The 27,067-nt window shown below is 52.4% G+C and overlaps 8 protein-coding genes across 8 annotated transcripts; 4 read left to right on the forward strand and 4 right to left on the reverse strand.

The window, feature by feature from the left end:
- Nucleotides 1–2,403: 2,403 nt before the first annotated feature.
- On the reverse strand, nucleotides 2,404–3,173 carry MAA_03993 (THO complex, subunit 5; the record flags this gene model as incomplete). Its single annotated transcript, XM_007821991.1, has 2 exons — nucleotides 2,404–2,755; nucleotides 2,827–3,173. 2 exons carry the CDS (start codon nucleotides 3,171–3,173, stop codon nucleotides 2,404–2,406), a joined length of 699 nt encoding a protein of 232 aa, XP_007820182.1.
- A 1,687-nt stretch (nucleotides 3,174–4,860) lies between these two features.
- Nucleotides 4,861–6,408, forward strand: MAA_03992 (mPR-like GPCR protein; the record flags this gene model as incomplete). The annotated part of the gene is made up of 1 exon (XM_007821990.1): nucleotides 4,861–6,408. One exon carries the CDS (start codon nucleotides 4,861–4,863, stop codon nucleotides 6,406–6,408), a length of 1,548 nt encoding a protein of 515 aa, XP_007820181.1.
- A 763-nt stretch (nucleotides 6,409–7,171) lies between these two features.
- Nucleotides 7,172–8,743, reverse strand: MAA_03991 (Rab-GAP/TBC domain protein; the record flags this gene model as incomplete). The annotated part of the gene is made up of 4 exons (XM_007821989.1): nucleotides 7,172–7,295; nucleotides 7,360–7,777; nucleotides 7,859–8,177; nucleotides 8,261–8,743. 4 exons carry the CDS (start codon nucleotides 8,741–8,743, stop codon nucleotides 7,172–7,174), a joined length of 1,344 nt encoding a protein of 447 aa, XP_007820180.1.
- A 2,898-nt stretch (nucleotides 8,744–11,641) lies between these two features.
- Nucleotides 11,642–14,193, forward strand: MAA_03990 (sulfate permease II; the record flags this gene model as incomplete). Its single annotated transcript, XM_007821988.1, has 2 exons — nucleotides 11,642–12,620; nucleotides 12,683–14,193. The coding sequence occupies 2 exons, from the start codon at nucleotides 11,642–11,644 to the stop codon at nucleotides 14,191–14,193; spliced, it is 2,490 nt and encodes an 829-aa protein (XP_007820179.1).
- A 607-nt stretch (nucleotides 14,194–14,800) lies between these two features.
- MAA_03989 (wlm) lies at nucleotides 14,801–16,250 on the forward strand (the record flags this gene model as incomplete). Its single annotated transcript, XM_007821987.1, has 2 exons — nucleotides 14,801–14,933; nucleotides 14,983–16,250. The coding sequence occupies 2 exons, from the start codon at nucleotides 14,801–14,803 to the stop codon at nucleotides 16,248–16,250; spliced, it is 1,401 nt and encodes a 466-aa protein (XP_007820178.1).
- A 2,790-nt stretch (nucleotides 16,251–19,040) lies between these two features.
- MAA_11235 (acetyltransferase) lies at nucleotides 19,041–19,199 on the reverse strand (the record flags this gene model as incomplete). The annotated part of the gene is made up of 1 exon (XM_011413215.1): nucleotides 19,041–19,199. One exon carries the CDS (start codon nucleotides 19,197–19,199, stop codon nucleotides 19,041–19,043), a length of 159 nt encoding a protein of 52 aa, XP_011411517.1.
- A 2,232-nt stretch (nucleotides 19,200–21,431) lies between these two features.
- On the forward strand, nucleotides 21,432–22,277 carry MAA_03988 (uncharacterized protein; the record flags this gene model as incomplete). The annotated part of the gene is made up of 1 exon (XM_007821986.1): nucleotides 21,432–22,277. The coding sequence occupies one exon, from the start codon at nucleotides 21,432–21,434 to the stop codon at nucleotides 22,275–22,277; it is 846 nt and encodes a 281-aa protein (XP_007820177.1).
- Nucleotides 22,278–23,421: 1,144 nt separating this feature from the next.
- MAA_03987 (transcription factor Cys6) lies at nucleotides 23,422–26,144 on the reverse strand (the record flags this gene model as incomplete). The annotated part of the gene is made up of 2 exons (XM_007821985.1): nucleotides 23,422–24,413; nucleotides 24,470–26,144. The coding sequence occupies 2 exons, from the start codon at nucleotides 26,142–26,144 to the stop codon at nucleotides 23,422–23,424; spliced, it is 2,667 nt and encodes an 888-aa protein (XP_007820176.1).
- Nucleotides 26,145–27,067: the final 923 nt, after the last annotated feature.

Genomic DNA, 27,067 nt, shown 5'->3' on the forward strand with positions numbered 1-27,067 from the left:
AGGCTTGGAGGCGAACCAAGTCAGGTTCCAGGTACACATGTCTGGGGGGAACTCAAACCCACGACGAAATCAACATTTGAAGTGGTACGTACAACATCATTTGCCCATGCACTGTACTCCATGGTTGTGATAGGCCTATTAACGTACTCGGGAGTCGGGATGTTGAGCTCTGGGTAGACACTGAGAACACAGCCGAGTGAACTTGGCGTCTCGTTCGGGTTGTCTTGTTTTGCTCCGTGACCGTTGAATTGGCTGCCTCCCGATCAGCCCCAGGAAATTGCTGCCAGAGGCTTCATAACTTTCATGCCACATCATGCCATGCCAAGCAGCGCCTGCTTGCTTTTTGCTCTGCCACTCCTGTGACGAGGCGAGGCCATGTTATCCATCTAAGCAGTGACAACACCATATTTTGAAGCCGTGAAAATCATGATCAGCAAACAAAAGCAACATCTGAGAGAGGCTGCGGCATTATGTAAAAGATCGTCTATTTCGTGCCGCACATTCCCAGAAAGTATCGTACTATTCCCCTGTACCCAGTTCAGCGGGTGTTGTCGTTGCGCTTCTCGTTGCTTAGTGGCAAGAAGAACGTCGCCTCTCTGTCCAACTTGGCGTCATGTTCATTCTAAACATATTGCAAGTCTTGGTGTTGTCCTTGATGTGTACTATTGGTAGCCAGAGGCAAGTGCCGTCGGGAATCCCCATGAAACACTGTGGGGAGGCTCATCGGCAATGGAGATCCGTCGCCAGAACACACTCGTACGGGCATCTTATGTACATGATACCCATTTTCAGGTTGTTCGCGTTAATCGCGCCGAAACCGCTTACAGCGCAAATCACTTTTTGATTCTGCACGGCAAATGACAGCTGACAATGTCGAGGAAGCATACGTCAGAGGCAACAGAGTATTTAACCAGCTCAGGTACGTGGCCGTCGCGCTCCATGCTATAGTACACTACAGTACTCCGTAGACGAAGTAGTAGTGTATGCTTCTTCATGGGCAAATGTATTCTGCCACAGACTGTACTGTATAATCTGATCCTCATCTTATTTTATCAGTTTGTCGTAGTATTGCTACCGGTGATCAGGACTGGGGTTACCTCTCGCTAGCTGACCCCTGTTGGCCAACGTTGTCTGGCGTCACCGTGCACTTGAGCACATTTCCTCCATCGTGGTCGTCAATCGCAACTCAAGTCTGACCCACGAGGCTTCCTCAGTGGTGAGTAGACCCATGCCGGTTGATGGCCGCATGGCGGTTTGCGGTGCCGCTATTGGCCTGGCCTTTTTTCTTTCTCCAAAGCCGACGCAGAAAAGTTGCGGGGTCAGGTGCCATCGCGACCGATTTGTGTTGGGAACAATTTAAGCCTCTCGCAATGATTTTTGGCATAACCTGAGTCGTGATTTAGCGAAATTTGGCGGTGAACGGAGGAGGTCTCAAGTCCAACGTAACGGATGACGAACCATTTAAAACGGAGACGACTTCATAATGGTACTCTCGAGTTTGGCCAAATCACAGAAAATGAGCTGTTCAACCACGTGTGTGCAGCGACTCGTCCAGAACTTCGAACATTGAGCTTTTACCACTTGAAACTCTAGCCCTGTAGATGTTGGAATGCCGTTCCATTTACCACCACCTCAAAAGGGGGGATATCTCTGAAGGACATGTACTTACGACGTATCCGATACATTCACGGTACATTAAAGTGGTCACATGGCTTCATGTATGGTCTTGTTGTCAAGAAAGAAGAGGAGGTTTTGTCCGAAATTTGATTGTATTGGTCCGCGAATAGTGACTCTTCTCGTCAACAGCTTTATCCAGCGGAGTGATGAATAATTTGCCTCAGTCCTTCAAAAGATATATGCAGGTTGGCCCGATCATTTGTGACTCAAAAATATTGACAAACACCGGCTTAATATTTCATCGTCGATTCTCAATATCGCACCGTAAAAGTAGATATTGGCGTTCGACCTCGGTGTTTGATATAAATAACTGAAGACAGCTAGGCTGTTGCGGGGGGCCGCAGAGACAGGGATGTTCCTGAAAGGGTGGTTGGAAAGGCAGGAATCTTTTGTCGGCCTCGAGACCACTTGATAATTTACTTCATCCAGAGATATGATTGATCCGTCAAGACCGTCCCTTGTCGGAGCTAGAAAGAGCATGATTGTTCTCTGGTAGAATTCGTCACCGAGTTCGGGAATCTCATTCGAATGATTCCGTAACTATATATTTACCATGTGACGGTGCTCTTTCTTTGTCATACGGTATCATGTGCTCCGTAGATCGGACCCTGGGCTATGCATAACAAGATGGCGTGCCAAGTTCGGTCCGAATAGGCAGACGGTCCCAGACGGCAAGCTCTTGTATAGTGCGCGATCCCTATTGTGTCTTTTTGTTTCTTTTCCCCCTCAGGGTGCCTTCTCAAAAAGCTCCAAAATTGGTTTCGCGGCCTGGTGTAAAGTGTTGGCGACATTCCAGAGACGATCCAGTGTAACGAGAATAGCAACATCACTTACATCGATAAATTTTTCAAGGTCTTGGTCCAAGTTAGCCAAGTCGTCCTTTCGCCTCTTATTCTCTGCGATGAGTTTTTGCTTTCGTTTCAGCAACTCTTGACGTTGCTGTTCTAGAGCCTCACGCTCTGTGCGTTCATGGTCAATTCTCGCCACCATGAGCTCATCCTCGTCATCATCGGCATGTTCGGGGTGTTGGGCCAGGAATTCATCGACAGGAATAAGGGGCAGTTGCTGGTATTTGTGGCTAAGCAGGAAAATTAGCTGGGGCCTCGAAATGTTATGCAGACCAAGGGCACGTAACAAGACATGACATACTCGTATGATTCGCAAGCCGATATCTCGCCTTGAAGATGTCGCTGCTCATAGTAAAGGTTCTGCAGCTGAAGATGCAGACGGTCGACCTCTTGACGGGCTTCGGCAGTCTGGGCTTTAGTTTCGCGGGCGGAGATGCAAGCGTCCCGATGTAGACCGCGAAGTTGTGATATGCTAGTAAACAAATGCTTCTGCTGCTTGGCAATCTCAGCCTGTGACTCGGCTGAGATATGAGAGTCACTGGCCTCGTCTGCCAGGCGAAGAAGTGTGTGAGCCTGGTCGCGTGCTTGGTCGGATATTTGCAAGGCGGCCACCAGACTTGGCTGGGAAACAATCGTGTCGACAGCCATCACGACGCTGTAGCAAAGTTAACCTGGGCAAAAGGACAAAGAGGTGTCTTGTTCCCTATTGATTCAGGTATGATGATGTTGACGAAAGTCGAAGCGGCGTCGATTATTGATTGTGGTCGTTGGGAGAGCAGAGGTCTCAAAGGGCAGACTGGTGTTTGTTTCAATGTTCAAAACAGGCGCTGGTGTCCCGGGTAGGCATAGGGGGGTAAGGTTCCGCTGTGGGGCACGCCCAAGAAGATGCAAGTAGTATCATTCGCTGGGAGATTTCACAATGCATTGATTGTTTGTTCTCGATGTTTTCGCAAGTTGCGGTGTTCACAGATTACTGCACTCCATGAAACGGGGCAAGTTCCTTCTGGATGTGGAACACATACTTGACGCTGACGGTCGATGGGCAACATCACACTGCTACCCTAGGGATATCATGACGACAGGCTTAAGGACGCATTTGCAAGGCCAACTTTATGCTGTCAGAAACAGAGCAGTCACCAGTCTTTGGGCTATTCCGAGGAGCCGGGTGGTCGAATGCTATCTCCTTTGGTATACGGATGAGTCAGGTATTGCTATTTCCTTCACGTTTGGTCGCTGACATGCGTACCGCCGTTTTTGCACATGGCTGGCTGAGTGCTGACAGAAGGCAGTCAATCGCGCATTGTGAAGCAAGGGTGTGTCAGACGCTGGTCTGCCAAGGAAGGAACTGATTTGACTGACTCAAATAAGCCTTTGCTTTACGGATTAATTTCCCCGTATGTCTCAAGAAGTAATTCGGAAGATGCCTTGAACGCGGTACTAGGGGTAAAAACATGGGCGGCATGGGAACTCCGAGAGAGAGAGTTTCAAAGCAGTCGACGGTTTATTGTTATTAGACGGCGATGGCCGCGACCTGGAAGGGCTCGCTTGCTCGCCAACCTGACTGCATTTGACTGCATTGACGTAAGCTCGTTACACCAAGACTCGGCCGGCGTCGGAGGTTGCAATGTGGGAGCAAAAAGACGCCGTCAGCATCATGTTCATTTCCGACTAGGTGGATACCTGTGTGCTTTGGGCCTTGTAACTACATAATACACCGTAAGGAGTAATAAGTCTTGACATCTTGTCGGCAATTCGGCATGAGAAATTTAAGAGATCCAGGCAGTGCGCTCTTCGCGCTTCCGTTGAATCCCTCGCCCAGACGCGCCGCTGCCAAGTCACAGCGCATTGCATTGAGGTAGCGACATGCATCAGCGCCGTGGGAACCTCTTTGGCCCTCGTCGCCGGCTGACCCAAGATCTCTGCTAGGCGCCCCTCTTCTCCGCCTCCTGCTTGGCCAGTTAGTTCAATGTTGACGCTTTCTGCACACTTGGTTGGGGCCAAGGAACCGGGCGCCCCTCAACAGCGCCTTCGCTCCTCCGAAAGGTCCCGCTTTGCCTGCTGAATCCTCCGTGGCCGTTTGGCCCCAACCAGCACTGAGACCCTCGGTGCCCGCGCCCCCAGCCAATTGTCCTCGGCCGCTGTCACTCGTGGTGTCTAGCCCTCTGCTGCCCTCCCTGCATCTCTTTCTTGACACTCCCGCAAAACTCAACTTATTTTGTGCCGAGCCCGAGACAAAACCTGCCCGGCCTGTGCGAACGACTCCGTGCCCAAGTGCACATATAACCCGCCATTCCGCCCATCCGGCCATGCCATTTTGGTATTCGAACTCTTCACCATGAGCGACGTGACCACTGCCATCACGTCGGCCTGTGGCTATAAGCCGCGCGATGATGAGCAATTAAGGACATGCGCCGTAAAAGCCTCTGGATCCGAGGTGCAGAATACCGACCCCCCCGCGAGCCAACGACGACGCCACTCCTTCTTCCTACCTCGAAGAAAATCAATAGTAGAAACCATCATGGAAGGCGAGGAGGGCCTGCTGCTCAAGGTGGACTTGTTTCTCTCTGAGCTGGAGCGCCGCTTGGACTTTATCGAAAGCTACTATGACGACCTCGGCAGGGACTATAGTTTCTCTCGCGCATTTGCGACTCTACAGGCCGTCAGGACAAGATGTTCCCAGGCTTCCGAGGAGGTTATCGGTGCCGGCAGGCGGCGCCTGCAAATCATGGTGGAGACGCTGGAGATGCGCTACCAGGAGACTTTGACTGCCGCCGAGTCTATGCACGAGAAGGCTCGTGTCGGCGTTGATCTCCTTGAGGAGATGCTCTCTGAGTTTGAGGCACGGGCGCACAAGCTGCGGGAGCAAGGTCTGGCCGGTGCCACGACCGCTGCGGAAGCCTTCATGGATGAGGGCCGCCGTGTTGCTCACGAAAGCATCGAAAGGGCGAGGGGTGTCATGGACGAAGGTCTCGAGAGGGCCAGACGAGCCGCGCTGTCCCTGGAGGAACACATCCAACAAGCCGTTGCAAAGGCGAGGGAGACACGCTTGCTTCACTATAACGACCTGCCCATGCCTTGGCGCAACAATCCTCACATCACCAAGGGCTATCGCTTCACCGAAACCAAGATTGAATGCGTCCAGTCGGCCTTCAACATATCCAACGAATTCATCAACATCTGGTCTCACGCCATTGGCCTTGTCCTTGTTCTCGCCGTGGCGCTCTACTTCTACCCGGCCAGCGCCAACTTCTCCCTGAGCTCAAAGAGCGACGTCTTCGTTGCCGCCGTCTTCTTCGTCATGGCCTGCCTCACCTTGGTCTGCTCCACCATATGGCACACCATGAACGCCGTTGCCGACGTCGACGCAATCTCCATCTTTGCCTGTGTCGACTACACGGGAATCTCGCTGTTGATCGCAGCATCCATCATGACCACCGAGTACACCGCGTTTTACTGCGACCCGCTGAGCAGGTGGGTGTACATGACCCTTACAGCCGTCTTGGGCATCGGAGGTGTCATTCTCCCATGGCACCCGAAATTTAACGGCACAGACATGGCCTGGGCCAGAGTGGCTTTCTTCGTTGGACTCGCCTTGACAGGGTTCATGCCGATGCTGCAGCTGTCGCTGACCCACGGGCCCGATTTCGTCGTCACCTTTTACTCGCCAATCTTGAAGTCCATCTTGGTCTACTTTGTCGGCGCCATCGTCTACGCGAGCAAGATTCCTGAGCGCTGGTGGCCAGGCATGTTCGACTATGTTGGGGGCAGCCACAATCTGTGGCATGCTGCTGTCCTAGGAGGCATCCTGTTCCACTACACGGCCATGCAGACCTTCTTCTCCAATGCTTTCCACCGCGCGGAAGGCGGTTGTCCTGCATACTAACATATTTCAACGAGCAGGACCTGGCTGGCGTTTTAGACCGGAGAACCAGCAATCACAAACGGCATGAGGGACGGAAGGCACTTGATGAAGCAAGCACGTTATCGCACGACGTAGTGAGGTATGAGATGGGAATGAGAGTTTTTCACTTCTTCAGACGGGGGCCATATCCTCCCTGTCTTGGCTGCATTTGCGCCAGCGATTCTTGAACAATAAGCATTTACATTGGGCGTTTCGGGCATTTACGGAGCATTTGTGTAAAATTAGAAGGGTGCATAACTAGTAAAAGTAAGGACTAGAATACATGCTAGCGTTGCTTTCTATCAAGTCCAAACTTGAACATGTCATTAGACAGACAGGAGGACCAAATGGACGTGCTCCGTTGCAGTGATTAATATACATGCTCGCTACCCATCTTATTGTACAAGTACCAACATACTTCTGTAATCCTTCTTCTACCTCAGTGATCCCGACATTTCCAAACATTTCAGCCCAAAGAACCTAAATCTGCACATATTCCACGGATTCCTACCCCGCTTTCTTACCCATTCATTCATATCCCCGTCCATATTGCCCCATCATCAATCATCAATCATAGCTAGGGTTGACCTAGCTAGTAACCAGACAACTGCATCCTCGACGCGCTGGAAGTTGTTGACAAGAAAAAAGAAAAAGGTACAGTGATATTATTATCGTAGAAGTAGTCGCATGGCTCGGTAGCAGGAGACAATACGAATCTGACATGTATTGGTACAAGTCATGCCATTCACATTGCGTGCGAGGCAATTTCCGAGTATACATCATCGGGAATCTTCTTGATGATTCCAATGGTAACGCTCTTGATCAAGTCGGAGTTCAAGGCTGGAAATGACCTGAGGACTTTGTTTGGACTGATCAACACGTTAGTATATATGATGCGACGACTACCTAGGTAGTCAATACTGAGCAACTCACCTTGGAGACTGGAGAATCTGCGACCTCATTATGGTCAGCTGTGCCACGATACATAGGATGTTCAGGTGCGGGCCGTATGCAAATAAAAAGTCCCAAAGCCGCAAGACTTCTGGAAGTGGCGGCGTACAAGCACAAAGAGTCAAGACTGAAGGAAACGCATAAATCTCAGCCGAGAGTCCCTTCGCGGTAAGGTACATGCTGAGCTTGGGGTCTACAATAGCAAGCACTTTATCGACGAGCGCCAGGCCGCGATGCACACCGTCCATGGCTCCACGGATATACGCAGGACACTCCTTAGTAAGGAGGGAGTGGAACGCAACAAAGGCTTCGGCCTCACTGCGAGCAGCGTATAAGAACGGGGCCGCCAGGACATTCATGCCTTGCACGTAGGTGCCGGGCTCCGGGCCGGTGCCAGACTCTGCTCGGGATTAGTAAGTGGAAAAGACGTCCAGTAGCAAGTTGAGCTCACAGAACTCAACTAGCAAATAGTTTAACATACTGGCCTGGGAATGTCCGGAAATGCTTCCTCCAAGACTCTGTCTCGGATGTGTCGAATGGCTGCTACTCGGTCGACTGCTCTGCCGCTCCTCCTCCTTGGCATCATGTAACCGCCATGCTATGGCATTTAGGAGCCGGATTAAGCTTGCCTCGCTCACCCTTCGTCGGAACAAAGGGTCTGTGGTGAGGGTTCTGAAGGTGTCGTTGCGAATTTTGGAATATGCTGGCGAAGCACCTCGGTGTATCAAGCCAAGGTATTCATCTGTGGGCATGACGGGAGCATCTAAAAGAACTAGCCAAACGTATATCCTCAACGGCGACTGCAAGTAAACTGGTTAACAATTCGTCATGGGCAAGGTGGCAAGCACGATGGCGAAGCTAAGAAAGCCAAGGGGCACCATACCATCCCATCCTCTGCGCTTTTGATACCCTCATCCACAACCTTCCACCGGGCACTTTCTAGTGCGCCCAAGAAGTCACCGTCGCTCGGTCCATCGCGGAATATTTGCTGGAGTGACAGATGCCCGTGTGAAAAAACGGGCTTCTTCATGCTGGAGCGTTTCAACCCGGCCACAGCGCCCATATGGTGCATCAACGGCGAAGTAGCATCGCTGTTGGCGCGAGCCCGCTGAGGAGAGCGAGTAGCCTTTGGGTTCCGGGTTGGGGAGGCATTCCGCTGCAAGTCTCGACGCTGTTGTGAAATAAGAGACGGCTGGTTGGATGACCTTGCAGCCCCAAGAGTGTGAGCAGATTGTAGCCGTCGCAGAGCTCGATGCGTTCGTGGAGATGGAGGGACTTGGAGGTCGATGTGTCCCGGGGCGGGGAGCGACGTAGGTTGCGAGAATGAAGAGGGTGGAGGGTTCACCTCTCGTGAGGGGCTAGGCATGGCTGTAGATGGATCAACGGCACACCGTGGCACGACGATACATGGCAATTCGACGACGACGGTCAACTCGAGAAGTTGTCAGCAGAGACGCCAGACGCGAGACGCGATGGGTGCAGAGGCCGGTGGAGGCGTGGTGGGTTAGGCACAACTAGACACATGGCGGGGAAGGCTGGGAACACGTCACAAGGCCACACAAGTCGCACGGCCGTCTCGAGCGTGGCCGGTTCGACAGTGCAAGTTGCTCCTTCCCCGAATGGTAATTCTCTATTCTCTGGAGGCTGTGTCGATTTTGGCAAAACACCTCAGATTCGACTCGACTAATATCACATTTCACCTGGCATCGTTTGGCCTTGCAATCGACATGAGCATTGTCCCCTTCCAGGCCCTGGCTCGGAAGCCTCCCTGCATGCCTTATCGTCTTGCGAGCATCGCGAAGAAACATCTTGACCGATGGAGGGCCGAATGTGACTCGATCAGACCAATTGACGCCACTTGCAATGCACGACGATGCTGTGACCAAGGGCACAATTTGAGCTTAACGAGTGATGGGTCACCAAAGGCTGGGGTAGCTGCCTGCGCAGAGCTGCCCTTGTGAGCAAACCAGGTGAGCTAGGCCCTGCGTAAGCCCTGCCTCATTGTCCATACATACGCTTCCTTTCGTTGGCTCAAGCGATTTCTGAGCCAAGCTTTGCATCAACTGCCCGCCTGCGTTTTGGGGCGACGAATATGTCAAGAAGTGATATTGCGAGACTGGTACCTACACCGAGGCCAGAAGTTGCATCAAACGCGAGTACCGACGCCGACTGTCGTGCACTTTGTGGCCTTGGCGACTCACTTGTCGAACTCAACACCACATGCCGTCGCCCGAGGTATTGGAGGTCTCGAATCCGCATGTCTTTGTGACCACAGCTCATTCGTGGCAGTGGAATATATGCAGCCGGCGCTTTTTGCGGATCTAGGAGACAAAGAAAGTAGCCACATTTATCACTCGCAGAAGACGATAGCACCCTGCGCAACTTCAAAACAGTGGTCATATGATGCGGCATCGTGAATGCAGAGGTCACTTTGTCGCTACATTCTAGACCGCACTTGGACCAGAGAACTGTCTCACCAAACGGGAATATTCGATCAAGGGCATTCCATGATACGGAATGCACAATGGACCAAATGTAACATGGATCAGTCTGGTCCTTGGAAATTTACAGTTGTGGTCAGCGCTTGTCTTGGGATGTTCCATTCTAAGGGTTCATGATATGGGATTGGCGGCCCAAGGTTGTTTCTATTTGTGGAAGGTTTCAGCTGGTTGTTTGGATTGTCTCTAAAGGACTTTGACTAGCGACAGGTCGAATGAGACAACGACATGGAGCTCGAATACAGCGGGAGGCAAAAGGTATTTGACCAAATCGGATACCTGGCTATCGCGCTCTACACTACAAGATTAGTGTATACATACTTACTTCTTGGTGGGCAAATACATTACATTCTGCCACAGACTGAAGTTACGTTGCCAGCACATCCCAGATAGCCGCCCGGTGGATTTGCGGCACATTCATGCATCAGTTTAGAAGGTGAAGCACACACTCGGGCATTTTATGATGGCATTGAGTGATGGTTGGCTAAGTGTGCTCCGTACATGCCGTTTATTTATTTACATGGGTACAGTTCGAAACGTGCATATTGACTCCAGATATTGAGGATTTGTCGTGTACTTACATATACACGTGCTTGCTGACAAAGTCCGGGTACATAAAGTATGTACCTCTCGGGTTCCTTTTGAGAGCTCCCGACGCTGCTCTCCCCCAACAGGCCGTTACATGTCTGGTACTACCACGCAATGGATAGCCAAGGCAGTCAAGTCAAGTCGAGTTTGATTAGAAGCTTGAAGCAGCCATCTCCGCTGCACTATGCTGTTCACGGCCACGAGGCGATTGCGACATCTCCAAGTTGTGGGGCCAGTCGAGCACCTCATCGCGCAAGCGCATTTTGATGTCGACCGTCTCAACAGTCCCAGGTCGAAGAAGCCATATACGCACGCCCCCGAAATTTTAAGGAAAGAGATTTTCTGCTGATGAATCCATTCGATACACCTCCGGGAGATGATTCCCCCCCTCACTGGCATCCCGCCGTGGCTACCGCGGACACGTCGACGATCAAGTGACAAAAAGTCCTACACACCAGTGACACCACCATCTGAGACGACGCATTTGGCACTTGGCTGGCTTTTTCACTATTGATGTCTTGAACCGAGCGGTTTGGAATGAACCCCTGCACTCCCGTGCTTGCTGCCGCTTTCTGGCCCGTATTTCGCTCGTGTAACTTGTCCCCTCACCACAATGTTCGCAGACGAGGCATGATACCAAGGTCAGGCTGGTCGCGCGGCACCCTCGGCTTGTCGGCCTACCAAGGGCTCATGGTTCTATAATTACATGTATGGGAACTCTCCTTGGTCGACTTCCGTGACAAGGCCGGGAGATCGGCATGTTGACGCACGGATCTGAGCCAGATCGTCCTGGGTGAAGGTGCTTACCTACGATTTCTTATACTCGCCGCCTCTCCTCCGGTCCACAGGCTACGACATTCCTCCACATTTCTTCCACTTTTGTTATATCAGTTGTCTTTCTCTCCTCTTCCCTCTTGGGCAATCCGATCTCCCTTGTGTATTTATTACTTGCCCTTGGCTCTCGACCTTCATCTGCTCTGTTTGTCGAACTCGAGACCTACCTACTCTCTCCCGGTCCTCTGGATCCAGTCCTCGATGCCTGCAACACACGTCATCGCAACATCATGATGTCGTAACAAGAGGCCCTGATACACCATACACCTTTTCCATGCAATTCTGCAGTGATATCAACCTTGATTGAGACTCAACCTTGATTGAGACTCAACCGCTACCCAACCATGCCCTCCTTGGCAACCAAAACAGGCCATGCCTTGGCCAAGATTCTTGGCATCACACTCGAGGATCCCAACGAAGACGCCACAGCAACTGTCACCAGAGGAGAGTCAGTTCTCTCCATTCAAACCAGTGACAGCTTCGTCGAAGGGGCCCCTGCTACATCTGAATGGCTTCACGATCAAATACCCACACGGCAAGAAGTCGGTGAATATGCCAAGTCCTTGTTTCCCTTTCTGTCCTGGATAGGACACTACAACCTCCAATGGTTCGCTGGCGATGTTGTTGCCGGAATTACTATTGGCGCCATTGTCGTGCCGCAGGGTATGGCATATGCCCTGCTGGCCAAGCTGGAGCCTCAGTTTGGCCTCTATTCCTCCTTTATGGGCGTCATAATCTATTGGATATTCGGAACATCAAAGGATATCTCTATAGGTCCTGTAGCTGTCTTATCTACAGTTGTGGGAAGCGTTGTTGAAGATGTTGCCTCATCCCCAGATACCAAAGACATACCGCCGCATGTCATCGCCTCGGCTCTGTCCATCATTGCTGGGTGTATTGTTTTGGGAATCGGCCTTTTGAGATGCGGGTGGATCGTTGATTTAATTTCCATCACCTCCCTGTCAGCTTTCATGACTGGATCTGCCATCACCATTGCATCTAGTCAGCTGCCAGCGCTGATGGGTCTGACTGGCTTCTCAAATAGAGATCCTGCGTACATGGTCATCATCAACACTTTAAAACACTTACCCGAGACAAAACTTGACGCGGCCATGGGACTGACGGCGCTATTCTTCCTCTACCTCATTCGATTCACTCTCACGTCGGCTGCGGAGCGATTTCCTACTCACAAGAGAATCATCTTCTTTATGAATACTATGCGAACTGTCTTTATCATCCTTCTGTACACCATGATCAGCTGGCTGGTCAACATGCATCGTAGGGAACATCCACTGTTCCGTGTTCTTGGAACTGTTCCAAAGGGTAAGACGAGACAATCCCTCGATCTCAGTCATTAGCAGGGCTCTTGGCTAACCAAATGGCAGGTTTCCGCAATGCCGCTGTCCCAGAACTGTCAAGCAACGTGGTCTCACATTTTGGCTCCCATCTACCCGCGACCGTCATTGTCATGCTCGTTGAGCACATTGCCATTTCCAAATCCTTTGGCAGAGTCAACAACTATTCTATCGATCCTTCACAGGAAATGGTTGCCATTGGCATGACCAACATTCTAGGGCCCTTCCTCGGCGCATATCCATCTACGGGCTCTTTTAGCCGCACGGCAATTCAATCAAAGGCCGGCGTTCGCACCCCGGCTGCCGGTATTGTCACTGGAATTGTCGTTCTCTTGGCCACATACCTTCTGACAGCAGTCTTCTTCTACATTCCCAGCGCCACGCTTGCAGCTGTCATCATCCACGCCGTCGGTGATCTCATCACGCCTCCGGATACAGTTTACCAGTTCTGGCGCGTTTCCCCCATCGAAGTATTTGTCTTTTTTGTTGGTGTTTTCGTCAGTGTCTTTGCTCAAATCGAGGACGGCCTGTATGCCACCGTCGCCATTTCAGCCGCCATTCTCATATACCGCATCTTAAAGGCCCGAGGACGGTTCCTCGGCAAAGTACGAGTCCACTCTGTCCTTGGTGATCACATTATTGGTGAGGATCATAACAAAGTATACGGAGAATACGGTACATTCGACGGAGCGGCCGAGGTCTCTGCACGCAATATATTCCTTCCCCTGGATCATGGAGACGGCTCCAATCCTGAGGTAGAACTAGAGAGTCCTTACCCTGGAATCTTCATTTACCGCTTCTCCGAAGGGTTCAACTATCCCAATGCTAATTTCTCACTGGACTATCTCACCGACGTTATTTTCTCACAAACGAAGCGTTCCAGCCCCGAGAGTTTTGAACGCGCGGGCGACAGGCCTTGGAGCAACCCGGGGCCTGGAAAATCCGCCAAATCTCGCCAAGATCTAGAAGTCGACAGACGGCCAACACTGAGGGCCATCATTTTGGACTTTAGTTCTGTCAACAACGTCGACATCACCTCTGTCCAGCGACTCATTGACGTTCGCAATCAGCTGGATATGTACGCTTCCCCCGGTGTGGTAGACTGGCACGTTGCATGCATCAATAATCGCTGGACGAAGCGTGCCCTCATGGCCGGAGGTTTTGGCATCCCCACAAAGACTGATGATGGCCTGCATCACAGATGGAGGTCCATCTTTAGCGTGGCTGAGATCGGCGGAAAGGACTCTGCCGCGGCTTTGGCAGAGGTTGCTGCTAACGAAAGGGAGCTACAGGCAAGCCAGTCGCGAATGAGTGAATTCGACGAGGAGATGGGCCAGAGCTCTGATTCGGAAGAGGGCTTGCCTAAACCGGGCGATGAGAAGGCAGAAGGTGCAGCAAAACAGAAAAGACGTGGGGCGGTTGTTCACGGGCTGAATAGGCCCTTGTTCCATGTGGACTTGACCAGCGCGGTCCAGAGTGCGATTGCGAATGTGGAGGCTAGAGAGGAGTTTAGGGCTGCTTCTTTGTCGTCGTCGTCTTGATCTATATTGGCATATTTTATTCTCAGCAAACATATTGGAGTTTGGGCATGATAGATTTAGCGAAGGCATAAGCGGGCATTTTGATACACTAGATACACGTATTTCAAGCCATAATACCGTGAAATCTGATTTATGATCTATTCCATATCTCCACGGCATAGTCCCTTTTCAATGTTTCTAGGCATGACTATTACAGAGGATGTGACGTTTGGTGCCGCTCATGGGTAGCCAGTGACCTGAAGGACATAACTGAAGTTTGACGATTTGTTAGATTTGTCTTCTATTTGATAACTAGATAAACCCTTTTCCCCTTGGCTATTAAAAATATTTATTCAAACTCTGGATAATGTGGGAACTGCAACTGTGATGATGGGACCGTTAAAACGAGTCCAAGCAGTCACCTGATTTCGCGTCCGTTTCGCCACGCAATTCACGCCCCGCCAACTTGTCTCATCAAACTCACCGACGTTGCAGACGAATTTGAAACCTCACTTCAGCATCCGGGTGTCCTGCGTGTAAAAAAAGAGCAAAACCTCATCTGTCATTTGAGTCAATTCGTTGTGCTGAGACCGAGAGACTGGTCACCACAGCCTTCTCGTCATTTACAATGCCCATTGGCATCCAGCGTCTCAATGCCAAGAAGTCGCAACCAAACGCCAACATCGTCTTTATCAAGCCACTGCCTGGTTTGAATGAGAAGACGGCCCAGGGATTCCTTGAAAGAATTGCCGCACAATGCCGTGAGCCTCACCCCACGAGTCCTGTTCTTACGACTACTAAAATTACCAGTCCCCGTCATGCGGAAACACCACATATCAGTCATGACCCTCGAAGAATACGAACCAAATCGCGAGTTTGTAGGCCGCAATTTCAATGCCGGTGAAGTGATTCAACTTGTTCTCCGGTCCCCCTCAACAGGCCGCTGGCTCCCATTTGAATACGTCCAAATGGTCATGATGCACGAACTAGCGCATTGCAAACAAATGAACCACTCCCGCGCTTTCTGGGCGGTAAGAAACCAGTACGCCGCGCAGATGTACGAGCTCTGGAAGGAAGGATACACAGGAGATGGAATCTGGGGCCGTGGTGCGAGTCTGATGACAGGGGAGTGGGAGCGGAATCAAGTACAGGCAGACGAGGCTCTTCCAGAGCATTTGTGCGGGGGCACATACCGCTCCAGACGGAGGAAGAGAAAGACCAAGCCTGCCTTGTCGTACAAGGAGCGCAAAGAGCGGAGGATCTTAAAGAAGTTTGGCAAGAATGGGATGGCGCTGGGGGCGGATGAGGAGACAAAGACGAAGCTGGAGAAAGGGAAGAGGGTGCAGGCAAAACCAAGAGTGGCGAGCAGTGCGCGGGGGCGGGAACTACGAGCTGCTGCCGCGCTGGCGAGGTTTGAGCAGAAAAAGGTGGAGGAGGAGGAGGAGGAGGAGACGGTCAAGGAAGAGACGGGGTCTGGTAGTGAGGGCGAGTATGACGACGATGCTAGTGATGGTGATGGCGAGGCCGCTGTTGATGTGGACGGTTCAACGTTGAGGGATAGCACGGGCAGAGGGATGGTCAGAGTATGTCAGGACGAGGATACGAGTGATCCTGATGCCCGGAATGAACTAGGCCAGCTGGCAGAGGTGTTCAAGCGGGCAAGGAGGGGTGATGCTGGAGGCACAAGCTCGCAGACAGTACGGGTGAAGGCGGAACCGGAAATGGAGGCTCCCTCATCCTCGTGGTCGACAGGCGCAAAGACAGAAGCCGTTCAAGATGGCCCACGACTTCACGACATACCGGTTGCGCCCCCGGCGGCACAAATTGCCAAAGGGTCCTTCAAACAGGAAACCAGCGGCCCTTCGCAGCAAGCTTCGGTACAGAGCATTTCAGCATGCTCAACGTGCTCCTTCATCAACCCTTCATCAGCACCAACATGCAACATGTGTGCCAATGTTCTCGACCCAACCCACACACCGAATTCCTGGCGTTGCACCAGCACAACGTGTACAGACAGCAAATATGTCAACTCTGGCGACTGTGGCGTCTGTGGTCTCTGTGGACGAAGACGAATATAAAACCTGTGGTAAGACAAAGTAATGGGTAACGAGTGATGAGTCTTTGTATATATAGATGGCAATGTCCACCAAGGCATCTACGAAAGTCATGGTTATACGCTCAATTTCCTTTATTCACTTTTCCGCCAAATCTAATCGCATTTTTCAATGCACACTGGCCCCTTGGGGGCCGTCAGGCCTGCTGATGCATGCAAGTCGTACGATTGGTCTCATCTCACATGCATATTTCAGCAACCATCGTTTCATGTACACATGGAACCACAGAATGGCCGCATTGGACACGGCGAACCATACCAATTGAAAGACAGAGTGTGATCTGGAGGAGTACAAATCGTGTCATTTGAGTGGTGGTCATCCCTGGATCGCGGACGGGTTTGACTGTCTATGTTGGGCACGGGGGACATGAGACTTGTTTGAAGAGCGCCAGTTGGAAGTTGGACGACGAGTGGTGTTTGACGGAATAGAATATCTTTCATTCTTTGTCATTCCTCTGCTGCTCATTCGCATTGTTCCGTTCTCGGCGGTCGAGTTGTCTAGATTCATTTGGCATTGCTTTGTACGTGCGCGGCGGTATACCACGGTGCACTTTGCACACACGCATAGCGAATACACCAAACCGCCAGTACTTTACAATCATCACATCAACGCCGTGAAGTTCTTACAACCTGCCTTACTAACCAGCCTGGCCGTGTTTGCAGCCGCCGAGAAACCTCCCGCCGCACAAGTTCTCAACTACCATTCATGCCCCGAATCCCGAGCCAAGCAAAGCACATGGAGGTGCTGCGAACTCGCTCGGCCCTCCCGACGCCAGATACCGGCGCCGTAATATCTACAACTTGCGTAGACGCAAGCCAGTTCATGATTAAACTGGGTATATTATCTTTGCGGGCGATGACGGGCTGACAACGTCTTGTAATCACGGAGATAGGTGCGCACGACGAAAATGAGGCCCAGCTAAGCACCTGCGGCGGCATGCCCGTATCAATACACGCGTGTCGAGGCGCTCCAGCGACGACAGGACGGGCCCGGACATCGGTGTTCAGCGTGTCTGCTGCCGGTACAGATGACACTATTGTCATTTCTAGCGGCAGTGACTTTGGTATGTCCATGCCGCGAGGTCGGCGTGTCATCGCGGAAGCCTATCGGCGGTATGTGCTGGATGGGCATCGAGTGGTGGGAATGTGGCATTTACGTTGCGCAAGCCGTAAGCATTAAGCAAATAACGGAGAAAAGACTGGAGAACTGCTCGCATAGGCTATAATTAGCCTCGGACACAATGCGTTGCATATCTCGTTGGGATGAGTCCAACATAAGGGAATACTAGCGTTCTTGCTTCGAGAACGCTTGCTCCCGAATGTTGATTCCGACGATCCGGAGCCAAGGTACGTCGGATATGCTGCAAGCCTCCATCCGTTCCGTTGCTGTTGGTTTACATGTTTACGACGGACACTGGATCTGATCGATGATGCCAGGGCGTCCGTGTATTTAAAGAGACATCCGGGTCCGTATCCCGGGTGTGTGTGGACACATTAGGGGGAGTCTGGGGTTATTTAGGCAGATGATGACTAGTTCATGTGGATTTGGGGCCCTTATTTTCTTGTAGAAGATGATGTATCAGCTCTCAGCAGTCTTTGGACAGCTTTCCTCGTTGCAAGCCAGACTTGTTAAGGTTTTGGGCCAGCACGGAGAGCGGAGAATGCATGTGGCTACGGAGCCATGAGGAGGGGAGGGCTACGAAGCGACCTTAAATAACCAGCGTATTCGAAGATGGCCCGTTATGTTTCAGACGGGACAGATTGCTGGGGTATACAAATACTTGTTGTAGGTAGGCAACGATGTCGTGTTGTCTTTTGCGTCAAACATTGGCACATGGGGGGTTGGGTTATTCGTCATCAACAGTTCCTGTGCGCCGCGCCGCGCAACGCATCGTGATCCATGCCTGAGGCACAAACGAAACACTGATGTGGCAAAGCTGCCATGTGCTCTCATGGCAATAAACGTACTACGTAGCAGGTATTATGCAACAATGGGCAAATGCAGATCTGGCCTGGCTGCCATCCCTTTGCGCAGTCCGATGCTGTATCGGACCAGGGTTCTGGCCAATGATAAATACTGGTTGAAGAGATACGTTAACTTACGAGGAAATCATCTAGCAACAAAAGTACCCAAAACCTTAAAGCTAAGTACATGACAATATAAAGATCTACTACTTGTTCTCACTGTTAAGAAGGTACCTTCCGGTATTGTAAAAGAAGTGGGTACACCAATACAACAGCAATTGTCCTGTGCACATTCAAAGGGCAGGCGATTTTGAAGTGATGAAGTGACAGGAGCTGGCACTGAAAAAGGTGAGGAGACCCTTGCGACCTCCCAGGGTTTGTTGCGGGGTACCGAACGGCGTACCCAATTGGCACTAGTACTCCGTACCCTGAGCCGTGCTTGCAGGGATATTACCCCGCAAAGTGCTTCCATTGGATGACGTCTCTCGTTGTCCCAAACAGCCTAAAGTGTGCAGGTACGGAGGACTAGTACTGACCGAGTTGGGCTTGCAGTCTCTGGCGATGGATTGATTGTCCCTCTTGGCATTGTGTGGAGTAGTCGCAACAAAGTTAGGGGCGGACTAGGTACTTTATGTGAAGTATCTAGGTACTCCGTGCCTGTGCAGAGCCTTTGGGCTTAACCCTAACCATTAGCAACATTTGAAAACCATCGCCAGCAAGTACACCATCATCACCTGCAGCATCATCTGGAATTCTCCCCACTCCCAGCGGCAGCGGCCAAGCCTGCACTCTACGGAGTACAGAGTCCTACAACGAATGTCGTACACTTTCCTAGTGTGATTCTGACAGCACGTCCCAGGCTTCGATCTGAAGATGGGTGGATGGCCTGCTCGGTAACAGCACGTCGTACGGTTGCTGCGCCAGATTTCGAGTGGCCACGACGAGCCATGGCGTTGATAGTTCTGGGTGCCGCTCCGTAGGCAGTGGGGAGACTGATTCAAACTCTCGAGTGTGCCAAACCAAGGTGGGAGAACGCCACCCACCAGGACTGACAAGTAGGGTTGCTGCCGTGGAACAACATGGTTTCCAGATGCACCTCCACTTGACCTGCACACACCCAGAGCCATGACTGATGCCATTCGGTAAATAGAACTGTCCCGCCGAATCTGTTTGGTCGAATGAGTATCCTCCTCGAACCAGCCCTTATCAGCCCCCCAAGCCATGGCTCGACGGACCACTGTGGCCGGTTCCAAGGTGAAAAGGGAGAAAGGACAAGTCCACGAATGAATGACGATGCAACGGCTAGCCGCAGGCTCGCAGAAGCTCTTTGCAAGACTGCCAATCCGACCAGACGTCTGTGACGCCCGGCCAACCACAGCTTCGTCTACGGGGCCTGCGGAAATGTCGCCGTTCCTGGCTCGTGCCAGACTCATTCTCATCGTCCTACTCCGTAGTGCGTACATGAAGACGGAACCCAACACCAATCGGCAGTTGTACAATCTTGCCAAGCTGTACCAAGGCAGTAATTGGCAGCGCCTAGCAAGCCCACGAGTCCCTTCATCCCCACCATGTCGAGCCCATCCTTCAGGATAGAGATGGTAGCGGGCCCAAGAGATCTGAGTCGCATTGGTTAGGGCTCCTCACCCGGTTCCACCGATCGCGGCCAGCGGGCCTGTCGACGTCACCGGCTGCCTTTGAAGGCGTCAACTTGGTGTTGAGATCTGTTCGGTGCATGCCAGGATGAAGCTTGTTATTGTCCTATTCTCGACTTTGATGGGTTCCACCTACATGGCCGAGCTCTCCACCGCCCAATCCGTTGCTTGCGTTTGCGTGCTTGGGCGGGAGCTTGGGGTCGATCGCCTAGTCACCGTTCGTAGCTCCAAAGCTATCTATGTACAATACCAAACCCTCCGACCGGGATGGATCGTGTCGACCCCTCTCTTCACCGTGTTTGACAGCCGACGGCGGTTTGAGGTGTCGCATCTGCGCAACTAGGTGCCACCCTTTTAGAGTTGGTCCTTATCCTGTCTGTTGCTGGCCAATATGTAAAGAGCACACACTGTGTGTGGATGGTGACTCTCAAGCAAGGTGGATGAGGTCGTCATTGCATGACCGGAAGCTGCAAATGGGAAATCGGCCAGCTGCTGAAACCAGTTTGCCTCAGGACAGTGGTATTGCCCTGTTTTGTTGGCATGATGTGCCATGATATGCCCCCCTCAAGGCTCTCGTCTGACCTGATCTCGCCTGTGCCCTGCGCTGAAGTGAGCCCATTATCCATGATCCATCAGCCGTCCCCCACACGCTCCGCTACGTCCGTCACTCATTCTAGGCCCTCCGCTCTCGGTCCTCACGGAGGTGACGGGTGCCGTCCGTCACTCATCAGTCCATCGGTCCATCAACCCATCAGTCGTGCGCCCTCCCATTCACAACCATTCTAACTTCTGTCCGTCCCTCTCTCCTGTTCTTCGCATTTCCGCGTCGAGCTCATGTCGGTTGACTCGCGGCATTGCACTAACGGTACGTTGTTCTGGTCAAGTCCCCTCTCACCATCTGTTGGCGTCAACTCTCGTCCCCTTCTCGGCACCACACAGTCCGTTGTATCTTCTCTCTGCACCCACCCCCTGCCCAAAGTATTTTGAGTAAGACAAATACCACTGAAGCACGGTTCAGACTTCACACCACCCCGCGCTTGCACCTCGACTCTCTCCGCCGTTCCTTCCACTACTTCTACCTCGCTCTTTCCTATCGTCGCTCTCACTTTCCCAACCTAAAAAAAGGTTGCCCCCCTTTCTAGTCTGGCTGCTTGTTTATCTATCTGTCGTTCCTTCCAGATCATACATCATACGCACAGCCTATTGACGCTTTTCCCAACTGCTTCTTGCGCAGCAGATACCTCGTTTCTCTCAACCCCCCCTCTTACGACTCTGTCCATCCGTCAGCACGCTTTCTAGTCTCGACCATCTCGACCATCTCCACGCCAGCTCCCATCCATTGCCGCCGACATTACGTTCGCAGCTCACGGCAAATTAATAGTATCTCTGCCTCGTGTGTGGCTTTATTTTTCTTTCCTTTATTTTTCCTTCCCTTTTCTCCCTTTCCTCGGGGCAAAGCTGGTTGAATAAGCCCGGATCATAGAAAAGCTTCCACCTAGCTACTACACAAGGCTGCCGTTGAGCCCAAAATGTCTTCTGAAGGGGCCCCCAACGGCGCGGGTCACCGCCGTAGCTCAATCACCCAAGCCGCTCTCTCAAACCTCTTTCAACGTGGTCCATCCAACAATTCGAGTGGCGGTAGTGGCCAGATGAATAGCTTTGATCCTCAGCGGCGACGGTTGTCAGTTACTACAATCGGCCTCTCTGGCACGTCACCCACCAACCCGCCGACCTTTAACATGCGCCGCGGCAGCATGTCCACCAGCTCCGACTCTATCGACGAGAATGCTATCGAGGATGAGGACGTGCCCGGCTCCGCTAGAACCGCCCCGAACACGCCTTTTGTCCGCCGTATGAGCTTCGGCGCTTCGGCCATGAGAGGGTACCGCCCTGGTGGCAACAGTCCTGGCAACGGTAATAGCCCAGCCTCACCCCCGTCGTCTCTCGGACGAAGAGCCTCACAGAACCAAGGCTCTGTAATCGGCGCTGCTCTATCTGCAGCGAACCGCCGAGCCAGTACTGCGAGGCCTTCTTCCGCAGTTACACAGGCAAGCAACACCACGCCTTCAAGAGCCTCTTCTGACAATGCCAATTCTCGTGCAGACCAGCAGGGCTTCAATTGGTCCGAGCAGCTTAGGTCTCGAGCTGAGAGCTCTGTCTCCGCCGGCTCTGTCTCCGCCGGCCCACGAGCTTCATTCTCACTAGCCTCCTCGCCCCCAAGAGGAGCATCCCACCACGATCGGGCCAAATCCGTCTCCGACATGATGCAACCGCCTGTTCAGACACCGCCGCCTGTACAGCAGCCCAAGCAAGAACCACGCAAGCCAGATGCCTTTCAGGAGAGAATTCTCAAGGGTGACTTTTACATGGATTGAGTAGCTCGCTACTTCCTCACACAGTAGCGCTCTTATGTGCTTTGATGAGTTGAGGACCATGTTCAAGAGTCTTGCCAGCGACCAACACAGCTATGATGGCTGTGCAATGTTAACACGGAGAACAGCCCAATCTTTCGATGGTTTTACGTCCAATGCAGATACCTGCCGACTCCCATTTACATGAATGGGTCTTGCTTATGTCTTCTGTTGGCAACGCTTGTGTTAGTACCGCGTGTCGACAAGAATTTTATCATTTTCTTTTACAGGCATCACGCAAGGCGTAGGAAATTTTCTTCATTGTTTCTGCGAGTGCTACTATTAGAGCGCTACCGCCGATATGTAGCGTCGGGTCAGAAATGGGTCCAAAAACATTCAGGGCATGGCAAATGATTTGTTCTTGGCCGCACAGCAAACCAAAAATAAGCTGCAAAATGGTGCTTTGTCTATTTTCTATGTATTTATTTATTTGTATTTGAGAGCGACTATAACGACAAAGCGAAAGGGGCGGGTTGAGTTCCCGCCAGGACGAAGCGGCGCGCATGGCTTCAGGCTCATGTACTATCTACTATCTAGCTTGTGTGTGATGTAGGACTATACAGAGTCGCGACAAGGAGACATTGGTAACACATGGATGGAGGTGAATATCAGGATGAGATATCGGATTCACTTTTGTGGTGGGAAAGACACAATTTTGCTAGGCAAATGGCGTTGGCGAGTGAGTGTTTTTCTTTGCGTGAGCGCGACGGCGTATGAGTGAAATGAAGTTGGCATGTTTTAGGCTCGCTTGCATGACCTTTTGTTTTTATATTTATTTTTATTTGCTGCTCCAAGGACAGCTAGGAACAGCCGTCTTGAGCTCAGCGTTTATCTACTCAAGTAGACAGATTGAACGAATGTCCTGCAGCCTTGCGCCAAGCACAACACATGTGACATGTGACATGTCGTGCACGAGAGACAGAATTGAAACGTGCGACTCGTGGCATCATTAATGATTAACAGTAGTAATGTACAAAGCACCAGGCTAACCCGTACACATGCAACAGAATCCCTACGCCGGACCATGATGGATGAGAAGAGACATGGGAGATGAAAAGAAAAACACTGCCCACCCGATTAGAACCAAATATCAACGCGCAAATGGTCATCACAACGAAAAGAAATTGGGGTCCGGCAACCCCTGGAACATGTCACTAAATAGGGGGTCATTGAGAACCGCCATCTTTGCTCCCCCGCCGTACATGTCGCCCGACTGATCCAGCGGCACGCCCAGACTTTCAAAGTCAAAGTTGGCTGGCAGGCCTACTGTCATGTCCATGTCGACAGACGGCTGAGGAGGCTGGGCCATCCACGGCTGCGGGAAGGCAGACGGATCGCGCACCTGCGGGGGTGTGTTGGTGCCCTCGGCGTAGTATGCGTTTTGGGGCGGCGCCTGGCCGCCGGAGATGGAGTTGTAAAACGGCCGCGGGGTGTTGGACTCGCGGCCCATGGCGACCTCGGAGAGGACCTGGAGGGGCGTATTGGCAGCGTGCTCCGGCAGCGGCTGCGATGGTTGCATCGAAGGCGTGCCCCCGTCGGCGGGGGTGTTTGACGACGAGCCCGCGGCGGGCAGTGGGTTCTGCGCGTCCTGCCTGGTGTCGGCCTTGCCGTGCTTGAGGAACCAGGTGCGCAGCATGACGAGGACGAGGAGGAACTTCGAGGCAGGCCGGCACTTGTCGTCGGCGGCGGTGGCGCTGAATTTCTCCAGCAGCGCCTCGAGGTAGTACGCTACGCGCATGTTGTCCTTGTTGATGACCTTGCCGAGCTCCGAGGACGGACTGGACGCGGAGAAGTACATCTTCATCAGGATGACGACGGCGTAGGCGACCCGTACAAAGGTGAAGACGGGTAGGCAGCGGATGGAGAAGACGTCCATGGCGAGAAAGGTTTGAAAGATGGTGTCGATGGCGGACAGACAGGCTGACAGGGCATTGATGTGTGCAGCGCTCAGGGGTTCGCTACTGACCATGCCTTCTTGGAGCATATCCGTGGCAAAAGGGGGCCGGATTGCGTCGGCGGTGTTGTCGGAGTGGAGGGCTAGTTCGTGCATGTAGAGGTTCAGGATGCTAAAACTCATCTTGAGAGTTGCTGAAGCGTCGTCTTGTTGATTAGTGCCATGTGCGTCTTTCGGGCAGCAGAAGAGGGGAAAAACTCACGCTGCATCATCTCCTTTGGGACCGTGGCAATATACTTGTCAAGATCCCTCTCCAAGCCCCTAAGCGTGTACTGCGTCCTTGCATCCATAATGTTCACGGCTGTGTCAGGGTCGTCCATGGACAGCTGAACGCCAATATCTTCTGCCATGCGATGCGTCCAAATCAAATGACATAAATACCTGTCCGTGGGATAGGCATCCGGTGATGTGCTCAACATATCCAGGCTCTCCGTCATGAACGGCGACCAACGGATGAGATTTGGTCGATGTAGAGACATGGCCGTGTTAGCCGCCAGGAAGTGGCACGTCAGCCACGTTCGACGACATTCGAGACTGGTCGGGTCGGGTTGTGGATGCCGTCTGAACGGGTGTTCTCGCCAACTGAAGCCTGTCATGCTGCGCTTGGGTGCCGACTTCTTGCCTAGCCCAATATCAAGGGCCATGACGGCAGACATGTGGACGAGCTGGTAGAATTTGAGCTCTTCAAAGTGCTCCGGCGGCCAGTACCAAATGACAGCCATGTGGAGGGCTTGTATCAACTCAAGATTCTTCTCTCCAACAATGACAATCTTCTCGGCAAAGAGCTCCATCAGCTCCCGTTGCAAGACTCGCTGGAGGCCATGTGTCTCGGACGAGGCAGCCGCCATGACAGCCAGGAATAGATACGGCTTCGACCTGCGAAGTTCCATGACTGACATTGTGGGCGGAAATACCACGGCGGGTAAATGCTTCAGCATGTGTTCCTTGTACCTTTGAAACAGCTCGGCAGCCGCTTCCAAGCTTACAAGTCCTCGATCAATAATGTCGGTTCTGTTTCCGCGGCGAGCCATCGGCCATTGTGAAGAGCTTGCGGCAGGGGAACCTTCTCCCGAGCCGTCCCGGTGCTCCGTAGCTTTCCGCTTATGGCCTGCAACCATCTCCGGCGGATCAAACACAGATGGTCGATAAGATCTGGGAGTATGGCTCTGCTGTACTGGGCTTGCCACTATCCCCTGGGCGGCCGCGCCTGGCTCTGATCCAGCCCAAGTCCTCGCAGCATCACTATTGATCCAAAGCCCGGACATGCCTTCAGAGGACTTTCTCCGCGGCGCCGTCGCAGACGATGCCGCGATCCCTGCCATGGAAATTCCCTGTCCAGCAGCCGCCGCATCGCCGCCGCCGCCGATTCCCGGAACTGCGGCGCGAGCCTGCAAGCTGGCCGTCAGAGCATCAATCTTCTTCTCGAGCTCAGAAACCCTGCTGTCCGTCTTCTTCTGCCTCTTCCTCGTTGGCACCGTCACAACACAACTTCTCCCAGCCTTCTTACAGCGCTTGCAGGGAGCACCTTCGTCGTCGGGGTCGGGTTCGCACCGCACTTTGAGTCCGCGACAAGCCTCGCAGGCCCTCGACTTTTTGGCATCGGTGCCAGCCGCGCCACCGGCGGCACCTCCGTCATGATCGTTGCCATCACCATGCGGATTCTGTTGCTGGTTCGGCGTGCCAAGATCCGCAGGCGGACTATCGGAGGCTTCAGTCACGTGGTAAGGAGCAGGACGATGCTGTGCTACCGTCGATGCCGTTTCAACCTGGCTCGAGGGCGATGGTGTTGATGTGGACTTGCCGCGCGATACGGCGCCAGAGAGCAAAGGTGAACGCTGCCCGCCATGGTCTAATCGCAGTCGAGGATCCAAGTCCATGGGGATCGGGGAGGGCGGCTTCAAAGCTGCATGTGTCTTGGCAGTCGTCGTTCTATTGAACTGGACTTCCTCGTCCTGTCGGCAGTTTGGAGCTGCGAAGAACGGGAGTTGTTGTCGCCGAAGCGCCGACGCCTAGAGAAGAACGGAGCCAAGGGCGGAGACACAGAAAGGAGGAGCTCCAAGCCCAGCCACTTCGCTCTTTCCTTTCCTGTCGAGAGTGGAGACCACTGGGACATGTATGAAGGTGGAGCCGCAGATAATACCGAGTAACTTACGGAGTACTACGGGCGACTTGAAGGCGGCCTTTGGCCGGTTCGAAGCAATCGCCGAGAGGAAGTATTTCACCATTGGCAAAGTACAGGCAAGAGGTCAGTCTCCTCCCGTCACACACACTGACCAAGAGTTTGCCGCGAAACTGCATCTCAAAATTCTTCCGCGCGATAAGCCAACATGAGGGAAAGAGAGAAATAGACGGCAAGTGTATTCAGAGTACATAGCATTAAGATGGTATCATTCTCGTTCAATCGCAATCTCCATTGGCACAACCCTTCTCATCATAACAATCAACAAAAACACACTTTCCGCCCAACCCAAATTACCAAATGCGGTAAGTGAATAGTAGAATGACGTCCATGTAGTAAGACGCGGTTGAAACGCCTCGCTCTGCGTACCACGAACAAATCCAGAGTCTTAAGCCGTAAACGAGAAAAAAAAATTGAAGAATTCGCATATTTGTAACCCAACCTACCCATTACTGCCAAATGGCGTAGAAAAATAAATCGACACCCTTCCCCGTAATATCGTACACGCGTGTATATATGCCAGGCTTCGATGGCTGATCTGACAACCTCCTACCGCGAAGCTGGTCTGTGCCATTGCGCCGAAACAAAAAGAGCCTAGCCAACTAACATGTTTCATTTGCC

This window comes from Metarhizium robertsii (genome assembly GCF_000187425.2).
Source record: "Metarhizium robertsii ARSEF 23 chromosome Unknown MAA_Scf_5, whole genome shotgun sequence".
Classification (NCBI taxonomy): Eukaryota; Fungi; Ascomycota; class Sordariomycetes; order Hypocreales; family Clavicipitaceae; genus Metarhizium; species Metarhizium robertsii.